Genomic DNA, 10,617 nt, shown 5'->3' on the forward strand with positions numbered 1-10,617 from the left:
AACCATTCAGTATAGTGCTAGATAAGAAATATTAATAAGAAGAAGAAAATGGAAAGAAAACAGGCAAAAAAGTAACAAAATTACCACTTTTTGCAAGTAATGTGATAATTTATTCAGAAAACACTACTCAACTAAAAAATCTAATTGAAACAACTAACAACTTATCAAAATTGCAGGATATTAAATAAACTCACAAGAATCATTGGCATTTCTATATATTACCAACAAATGAAGCATGAAGACACATAAAGTGAATTTCTATTTAAAATGACTACAAACTACAATATAAAACACTTGGAAGTCTACCTGCCAAGACATAAATAGGGAACATGAACAAAATTATAAAATACTTATTCAATATCATGCCAATCAAACTACCACAGGATTGTTTTATAGACCTAGAAAGAATAATAAAATTGATCTGAAGATCAGGAATATCAAGGAAATTAATGAAAAAAAATGGAAGGGATATAGCACTACCAGATCTCAAACTATACTACAAAGCAGTAATCTTTAAAATAATGTGAGATGAATTATGAAACAGAGAGGATGAATGGCAGAATTAGGTCAGAGATAACTGAGTACAGTAGCTTCATGTTTCAAAAACCCAAAGATCCCAGGTCTTTGGTGTAAGAACTAAGTATCTGGCAAAAACTATTGGGAAAGGAGCAGCAAAGTGGCTCAGTGGATTGAGAGCCATGATTAGAGACAGGAAGTCTTGGGTTCAAATCTAGATTCCTAGTTGTATGACTCTGGACAAGTTATTTAACCACCACTGCATAGACTTTACCAACTAAGATAGAAGTTAAAGGTTTAAAAAAATATATTGGGAAAATGGAAAAGCAGTCTGGCAGAAACAAGGTATAGACCAACATCTCACACTGTACAAAATAAGCTCCAAGTGGGTACGTGATTTAGCCATAGTGGGTGGCATAAACAAATTGGAAGGTCACGAAAGAAAATGCTTGTCAGATCTATGGATAGGAGAAGAGTTCATGATAAAAGTTTTTGCACAAACTAAACCTGCACAATGCAGCTAAAATTAGAAGAGAACAAGAAAACTGGATAAAAATCTTTGCAATAAACTTCTATGATATATAAAGAATTCATACAAATTTTATAAAAATAAGAGCCATTCCCCAAAAGATAAAAGTCCAGAGATAGAAATAGGCCATTTTCAGAGGAAAATATCTGGGTATCAATGGCTATGTGAATAAAGAATGTCTCAAAAAGGGCTGGAGGGGTTGTGGAAAAACAAGTACACTAATGCACTGTTGGTAGAGCTATGAACTGATCCAGACATTCTGGAAAGTGTTTTAGAACTATGTCCAAAAAGCCACTAAACTTTATCTTTAAAGAAAGCAGTAACACTACCAGGTCTATGCTCCCCTAAAAACATCAAAAGAAAAGGATTCATATGAATAAAAATATTTATAGCAACTCTTTTCATAGAAGCAAAAAAATTGTGAAGATGGCCACCAAATGAAGGATAACTTATGGTATATAAATATAATAAAATATTATTTGCTTTAAGAAATGACAAGGGAGGTGGTTTCAAAGAAACTGGTAAAGACTTTTATTAATTGATACAAAGCAAAGTGAGTAGAACCAGGAGAACAGTTTATTAGTAACAACAATATTTTGGCTAGAAACATCTTTGAAAAACTTGGGAACTCTTGACAAACCACAATTCCAGAGTACTCATAAGGAAAGGAAACAAGTTACCCACCTCTTAGCGGAGAGGTAATGGACTCAAAAGTACAATTAAGGCATATATTTTTTCTTGACATGGTTAAAAGGGGGATTTATTTTATTTGACTATAAATTTCTACAATAAGTTTTGTGTTTCTTGCTTTCTCAATGAGAGAAGGAAGAAGAAATAGAAGGCAAAGAATTTGAAGATGAAAATAAAATTGAATTAAAATAATAAAAAAATTACAAGTTTTTAAAAAAAAACATTAATCACAATAATTTTATTTTTTTAAAGCCCTTAACTTCTGTGTATTGGCTCTTAGGTGGAAGAGTGGTATGGGTGGGCAATAGGGGTCAAGTGACTTGTCCAGGGTCACACAGCTGGGAAGTGTCTGAGGCTGGATTTGAACCTAGGCCTGACTCTCAATCCACTGAGCTACTCAGCTGCCCCCCATCACAATAATTTTATACAGAAGTTTGTTGACATTTGGTTTACTTGCCAAGCACAGAATGGTGTCCATCGTCGATATAAGTTTAGACTATAAACTAATTTATAAAAATTTAGTTTGATAATGATCATTTACAATATCATCTGATAAAGCAGAGAGTATCAGTAGGGTATAAAAAGTATTTAAAAGAAAACTTGGCTAATGACTTAACTAAACAAAACCCTATCAAGGGCATTTAAGAATAAAAGAATGGAAGGAAGCAAAAAACGGAAGAAAAATGAGAAAATGCATCAAGAGTGCTATTATTACAATCTGTTTTCATTATCAAGGATTACTATACATCACCCAGTATCAATGGTCCTCCCAATGGCACCAAAGAGACAAAAAACTGGAAAATGAGTGGATGTCCCTCAATTGGGGAATGGCTGAACAAACTGTGGTATATGATGGTTGCAGGAAGCCATCAAAGCCCATGATGGTTAGCATAGCTCGTCACCTGTTCTGGAACCCGCAAAGCAGGTGTCAGAAGGATGGAAATTTCTCACTCAGTTTCCCCTATGTGACTCTTTTCTCACTAGCATTCCCTTTTACTGACCATTGCAATTAGTGTTTTTATTCAGCCCCAGGGAAACACAGAAAAACAATACAGGTTCATGGCAAGAACAACCACAGTCACAGACTATACTCTATCCCAAAATAAACTCCTAAATAAATCCCCATAATACAGAAACTTCCCCTAGAAGTCACTTCACAACAAACCAGCATATAGTGAGTTAATGTTAAAGATTTTAAATCTCTAACTCAGATTCCCATACACAGGTGCCTGCAAGAACAGGCCAGAACAGTCTCCAAGTCTCCCCATCCCAGATCCGATTTGGTACAGTAATTTAACTTAAAAGAATAATGAATGAAATATGAAGAAATTGTCTCCCATGAAAAGGTCTGTGCTTTCTCACCAGTGTGGCCCAAGAGATATGTCAAACACACCTAACACACTGTCTCCAAAGATAAGATGTATGTTGGGAATGGAATTCATGCCAACATTGATGTAATCTTGAGAAAAATGATATAAAAATTAAAATCAGCAGATGGCACTTCAGATCAGCCACTGCAAACCTACTGGCTCTTCTCACTCCATTTTCACTCAATTGTACTGCCCCCAAGGGGAACTGGACTGCTGGTAATCCCCCTTCTACACCCAGCAATGGTGATAGAATATTATTGTGTTATAAAGAATGATGAACTGGATGATTTCTTTAAGAACTGGAAAGGGGGGCAGCTGGGTAGCTCAGTGGATTGAGAGCCAGGCCTAGAGACAGGAGGTCCTAGGTTTAAACCTGACCTCAGCCACTTCCCAGATGTGTGACCCTGGGCAAGTCACTTGAGCCCCATTGCCTACCCTTACCACTCTTCCACCTATGAGACAATACACAGTATTGACTCCAAGATGGAAGGTAAGGGTCTAAAAAAAACAACAACAAACTGGAAAGACCTCCATGAACTGATGTGAAGTGAAATAAGCAAAACCAGGCGAACATTGTAAACAGTGACTTAAACAGTGTGGGATGATCACATGTGATTGACTCTGTTATTAAGAATAATGCAATGATCCATGACAATTCTGTGGGACTTATGAGAGAGAATACTATCCACATCTAGAGAAAGAACAGTGGGAGTAGAAACGCAGAAGAAAAACATGATTTCTCACTTATGTATGATTTATATATGTGATTTGGGGTTTTGGTTTTAAAAGATTACTCTATTATAAAAATGAATAATATGGAAATAGATTTTTGAGTGATCCTGCATGGAGGAGGTGGATTAAACAAACCTCTGCATCAGACCCTACTCTCTGTATAGTTTCTCATGTTTCCCATAGCAGTATGTATAAATAACCAGGTGGAATTTGCTTGTCTCCAGGAGGGGGGAGAGAACATGAATCATGTAACTATGGAAAAATATTTTTTAAAATAAAACAAAAGTTATATTTAAAAAACTTTTAAAGACTCATGTAACCACAAGGAAAATTTTTTTAAAAAAAGAGGGAAAATGTGGCACCAAAGAAAACCAAATTGGGGGGAAAAAAGAAAAACAAAGCCTGATTAGATGAAGTAATACGGAGAAGATACATGCCAGAGAAAACACTATAATGAAAGCATTAAGGTATTGATATACCAGGTATCTGAAAATGGGGAATATACTAGATATGTAGAAGAAGTAAACTCAGAATTTATTAAAAAAAGATGACTGAGAAAATAAAAACAACTACTAAGCTACATACCTATTCTCTTATTCTCAGCTATCTATACAAAATCTTTTATGCAAGACATCTATACACAAATTAAGAACATGTTCTATGAGAATAGTAGCCTAGAACAATTTTTTATAAGTGATAATCAACGGTGAACCACATCTTTACCATTTCACAATTGTCTAAAATTTGTAGAAAATGTAGGATTCTGTTGTTTATTATTTCTTAATTAAGAAAATCTTTGATTCCATAAAATAATAAATCTGCTGCTTTAAAGGATTTTTTTCAAGTTAATCCATACATCAAAATCATTCAAGATTTTTTGAAAGATATAACACCACAAATAAACCAGTTCAATGAGCCTCTAATTACAAACATCAGAAGAGATATAAAATAGGGAGATGTATGCTCACCCAAAGTATTCACACTGCAATGCAGAAGATTCAGTGTTGAGTCCAAGTTTGATCCCTTGTGGATGGCAAGGTCTTCCAGATGTTCCTGTTTGCAGGTGACATTGTGCTAGTTGCATCAAGCCCCAGAACAGTGAAGAGCATCCTGGAAGACAGCCATAACCATTCAAAAGAGTTTGGCCTGACCACCCAGACAGAAAAGACCAAGTGCATGAAGATTATCAAGATGCCTTGATTATAACATTCATTTAGATGGAAAGTTTATAGAGCTTATCCATCTGTACATATATCTGTGGGCACAGAGTGGAATAGGAAAAAGAAGGCAGGCTGGATTGACTTTAGGAAATTGCAAAGTTCCTTTAATGACCCCAATTAAAAACGAGTATCACAGAGAGTGCAGGAGGTGCTTCTGATGGGCATGTACAGGCTGAAATACATAAACGATGAACTTTTAAAAACAAGATTAAAAGATGTTGTCAAAGAATTATTTCATGGGAATAGAGGATAGGTTGGTTGCATGGTGAGGGTAAGGAATGGCAGGCAAATGTCAGCATTATCCACTGCTACCCTTGCTCTTTCAGGAGAAAGTGAAGAGAAATATGAACATGAACAAGAGTCACAATGAACAGGCAAGCACAAATTGGCTGCTATCTACACCAGTGAATCAATTTAAGGATGTTAATTTATGTTATAGGTGTGGAAATTTAAAAGGATTTTTATAAATTAATATCTATGCTTGTTACATTGTTTATTGACTGTGTAACACTCCCTTCTGGGCTCCTTCCCAACTTCCACTTATACTCGTGGCTTTGGTCCTCAGAGGGCAGCTGCTGCTTGGAGTTCTAGGGGTAACCTCTAGCTCATGAGGCCTCACCAATGTGATTCTCTTTCACCATGAGATAGCAGACATAATTCATTCTTAGCAAAAGCATTTACTAATATGGCTTAGTGAAAAACAGTAGCTAGAGAGCATTCTCCCCTAAAACATGGGGCACACTCTCTAATAAATTCACAATGTCCATGGGAAGTATGGGGTCAAATGTAGTGATTGAAGCAGGATACTGTGAGGCAAAGGCCATGCACAGCTCCTGTTCTGAAGGATCTGGAAGTTCATTCTCTCCTCAGAGACAACTTGTGCAGCTCCCCTTGGATTTGTCCTTGGTATTCCAGGGTTTACTCCTTTCCATAGCAGGTCTTCTTTGCTACAAAGGATCATGTTCCTTGAAGCTGTGACTGTATTCCTATATCTGTGTTTTCTCTGGAGACTGTATCTCTACTCTTATAGCAGTTCCTTTTTAACTCTTTCATATTTTCAATTTGCTACACTGGATATCTCTCTGTGTCTTTCTTCTTCTCTGTGTATGTGTCTTTGTCTCTTTTTCAGTCTCTCTTATCTACATTTGCTACTAGATAACCAGATTAAAAGGGAAGACAGAAGTCATTTCCTAACTCCAAGTGCTACCTCAGACTACAGAGATCTGAACCTAAATTTCCTCCAAACCAAAACTCAGTCTCTAGAGTTTGACATTTTTAGAGTCCTGCTAGTTCAATAAAGTTGTTCTCTTTAATTCGTTTAGAGAAAGAGGAAGTTTGTGCAAAGTCATAAATGAAAGAAATGGAATGTTAAGTTCAGGAAACCACAAATAATGGCCATTTTGTTTGTACCATAGAGTTCATAAAGGGGGTGGTGTAGGATATGTGCAGGTAGGCTGAAGACAGAGTTTTCAAAGCCCTTTAAATGTCAAGTAACAAGTACAGCATTAAAAATTCTCGAGGAGAGTAGCCTAGTCAGGTCATGCTTTAGGTATATTATTCAGGCAGCTGTGTGGTAGATGGATAGAAAGAAGGAAGAGAACAGAAACCAGGAATCCAATTCTGAAGCTCTTTCAACAGTTCAAAGCTAAGAAAATGGCTAGTTGTTGGGTGAGTGAAAAGGAGATGGCTGGGAGAGATGTAAAACTATATAAAACTGATATAATTGACAAGTATAGATAAGACATGGATCTTGCATTCAATTAACTTAAAAAATGTTTTTCTCCTATCTCTCCCTCTGTTAAAAGTCCTACTCATCCTATAAATTCAAAATCAAATTTCTTTGATCCTTTTGGTTGGTAACACTTCTGCTCAAAACCTCACATATTACTTTATCATTATGCAATACTGTGTGTAATATTGTACATATGATCAGGTGTATCCTGGAGAACAGGGGCCTTCTATAACTTTCCATTTTCCTCAGTGTCCGGATCCAAGGATCATAACCTGAAGTCTGTGAACTTTTTTAAAACTCTTATCTTCTGTCTTAGAATCAATACTAAGTATCAGTAAGGGCTAGACAATGGGGACTGACTTGCCCATGGTGGCATAACTTGCAAGTATCTGAGACCAAATTCGAACCCAGAACCTCCCATCTTCAGGCCTAGCACTCTATTCACTGAGCCACCTTGTTGCCCCTTGTAGCTCTTAAAATACCTATGTTGAATACTATATTTCAATATAATTGATTTCCTTTTTAATCCCATTTGTTTTATTTTAGGTAATTAAAAACATGATTCTGAGAAAAGATCCAAAGGACTGACAAAGGAGTCCATTACATAAAAAAGATAAAGAACCTCTGGCCTAAAGTAATACTTTGCTGATGTTAAGTTGGTGTTTAATAAATGTATTTTTGTTTTTATTTAGACTTTAGGAACAAGAAACAATGAAAGGAAAGGAATGGAGACATGCAGATACAGGGTGCTTGTCAGGTGGTTGTTGTTTGGTGGGGGGCAGGGTTAGAAAGAGAAAATAGTCTGGTTTGGTTTGTTCCAGTGTATTCTGTAAGCCATCATTTCTTTGACACTATAGCTATCATCTTTTCCTTATTTCTTTCCTTTCCTTCCACCATATCTTTTAATTGGCCAAAATATGTAAAGCATGTTTTAAAATATCCTAAATTTGGTGGGGAAAGTTGAATAATCCCATTGGGGTGAAATGAGACCTTTTATGCTTATCATAACCTGTCTTAATTAAATCAAGTTGCTTTTTACTTGTGTGCTCACAAGTAAATAGATTTTATTTTACCTGTGAAAGATCCGGGTAAGAAGTTTCTTTGCCCCCAAAGGGACAGTAATTGTTTATAACATTAAATTAAACCACTAGTCTCCATGGAGTTAAGTGTTTTGTTTTGAACTCATATTCTGTTGTCACTCATTCTCTACAACCTGTGGCAGAACCCTCCTCACTTAGCATTCAACCTAAAACGAAAGGTTAGGAGCTCCAAAAGGGGGAAACATTATCATTTAAAACATTTGTCTTGCGACCATCATAGCCTGCTTACCTGGAAAGTTTAAAGCAGTGGGCTGCTGTGAGGACCCACGTTTCTTTAATGATAGATCCCCCACACAAATGAATGGATTTGTTTACAACTTTTACAAACTGCAGGCTAACTATCCATGGCCATGCTCCAATCTGAGATTCGTGGCCTCCTACAATTCGAGACCCAGAAATCACATTCCCCCGAGGTGCCGTCCCACAATCTATGCAAACAGAAACGATTCATTATCGGGACTGGAGGCTGGAGGCTCCGGCTGCTTATCAATTCCTCTCCTGGTCCTAAGTGATTCCCAATCTCTACCGCCTCCATTTCTCGGTGCACACAAGCAATACAATTACAGAAATGAAGCAAGACAAGCTGAACCTACCACGTAACCACAAGCACTATGCAAAGCCATCCCCCCACAAGGAGAATACTTAAGCTCAATTGTAAAGAAAATCATCAAGTTAATAAAGTACAAAATAATTGGTTAGTGCAGTACGGGAAATCTGCTTAAGAGGACTAGCCAATGGCGCTCCGGCCTGGGAGCATGCGCAGATGGAGTTACCTTCGGCCTCCCAGTCCCTCGTTGCCAGGTTCCCCCCTCCACCCTATCCTCTTCTAACTCAAATCGTGCGGCCTTTCCCTCCCTCCCTCCCTGCCCCAGCCCGGTTACGCCCTTCCAGGCCGACCGCCAGGGTTGCGGCTGCGGCCTGCGATCGCCCGGGCTCCTGAGGAGGGCGGGTACTCCTGCTCGGGCTGGGCCCTCTACCCCTCTTCTGGCGTGCTCAGACCCCCTGTCCCGGGAGATCAGCCCGAGGGGTGGGCTTACTCCTCTCCCAGAACGAGAAGGATCTCTTGTAGGTGGCAAACGTGAAGCTGCCCCAGGCCAACCACAAGGCGGCGCTGGCGAGCCAACGCCCCATTTTTTTTTTTTTTTTGTTGGGAGGGGCTGGTGCGTGACCAGCTACGTCACGTGTGGCCGTTAGCACGCAGGGGCGGAGCGGGGGAGGAAGGTCTTGAGAGTCTGGTTTGGGGGGACCTCTCCGTATCTCACTATACACACAGTCTAACAAACCTAACCGAGCTCCGCCTCAGAGGCTCTGTACTCGGGACGGATTACACATACAGGCACGCCCAGAGACACGTGACCAAGAGTCAGGCGCAGCCGCACAGCCACGGGACCAGGGAAGGCCCCGCCCCTTCTTTGTGTCCACCTTGGGGCTGGTCCTAGGGCACAGTTGTGTGAAAAGCCGAATCTCGGTGAAAATAAAAGGACAGGGGATTTCTTTAAAGGAGCCAGCCAAGAACCACATATATGTCTGCTCCATGAACCCTCAGCCTCTTTCGGGCACGGGGCTCAGCTCTAACTTAGATGCTAAGCTGCTCCATCTTTGAAGCATCGCAGCCCCGTGGTAGTTTGCAGAGGAAGAGAGCTAAGGCTTTAGCCTCCTGTGCCTGGGGTCCTTTTTAAATGCTTCTTAGCTAGACTTACTCAGCTCCGTCCGTGGCTCTTAACCCTTCTGCATCTCGCACTGCTCCACCCGTGGGATTCTATAGGAAGCCAAGTATATTGAAAAGCAAAAAAAAACATTTTTGTTCAACCAAATTTTGGGACTTATGATTAAGAGCCCCTCTTTTAATTGTAGCATGTCAACATGGAATCTAGAAGCCACCAAACTTGTAGCCTAGAATGATTTAATGATCCCCAGTTTACTTATCTTAAAGGTGAAAGCACCCAGGTTGACCTTGTTTCTCCCTGAGGGAAAGTCTGACTTCATTAGTCTCAGACTAACAATAGACCTTAAAGTAGTTTAAATAGGGATGGCTAATCCCATCAGGGGTTAAGTATCTCTTTTGTTCCAATGGTTTCTCCCCTTAGGCTAAAGTCCTTTACCTAGGTGGCCCAGCCCTTGGCTAGATCTTTCCCTTTAGGGACCATTGTGACCACTTTAAAGCCCTCCTTGTTATTCTAGTCTGGAACTCCTCATTTTCCTTTGTTACCATTGTAAAGCCAATCAACTAACACACACACACACACTATCTCTCTCTCTCTCTCTCTCTCTCTCTCTCTCTCTCTCTCTCTCTCTCTCTCTCTCTCTCTCTCTCTCTCTCTCTCTCTCTCTCATCCCAGAAAACCTTTTTCCCTGGGGAAAGTTCAAATCAGAAATGAGGTTTCCTGTGGTCAGTCAGCTCAAAAGGAAAACAACACAGTCAGGATCCATGAGAAAGTAACTCACTTACTCACTAGCAGCCAGTCCAGGGTAAGATATACAATGGAATGTCCTGTACCCCATGCTAATGAGGAATATAGCTTCTAGATGATAAGGGTTGCTTGCTCCAGTAAGGTCTCATTAATGAACATTGTTTGCTTTGTATCTTGTGCCCTATAAAAATTGCATTATAATTTCAGTCAGGTGCAGCTTTCACCAAGAAGAGGCTTCCAGGTTAAGATGGTGGCAGAGTAAAAAGCAGCTGCTTGACCTCTCCTAACCCACACATATAGGACTCCTCAAGAAGACA

At 39.2% G+C, this 10,617-nt stretch overlaps 1 protein-coding gene across 2 annotated transcripts in view; it reads right to left on the bottom strand.

The window, feature by feature from the left end:
* The window catches only part of LOC123249512 (transmembrane protease serine 12-like), a 31,797-nt gene extending 22,745 nt beyond the window's left edge, over positions 1-9,052 (bottom strand). The window contains exons 1-2 of one of the 2 annotated variants that reach the window (XM_044678562.1): positions 8,927-9,052; positions 8,119-8,317 (exon numbers count right to left, since the gene is read on the bottom strand). In XM_044678562.1, coding sequence (XP_044534497.1) covers positions 8,119-8,317; positions 8,927-9,020 — 293 coding nt within the window. In that variant the 5' untranslated portion in view covers positions 9,021-9,052. Of the gene's footprint in view, positions 1-4,805; positions 4,942-8,118; positions 8,318-8,926 lie in introns of those variants that run through there. The other variant, XR_006506391.1, reaches the window with a different exon arrangement.
* Between the last annotated feature and the right edge of the window lie 1,565 nt (positions 9,053-10,617).

This window comes from Gracilinanus agilis, chromosome 5 (genome assembly GCF_016433145.1).
Source record: "Gracilinanus agilis isolate LMUSP501 chromosome 5, AgileGrace, whole genome shotgun sequence".
In the NCBI taxonomy this organism is placed as follows: domain Eukaryota; kingdom Metazoa; phylum Chordata; class Mammalia; order Didelphimorphia; family Didelphidae; genus Gracilinanus; species Gracilinanus agilis.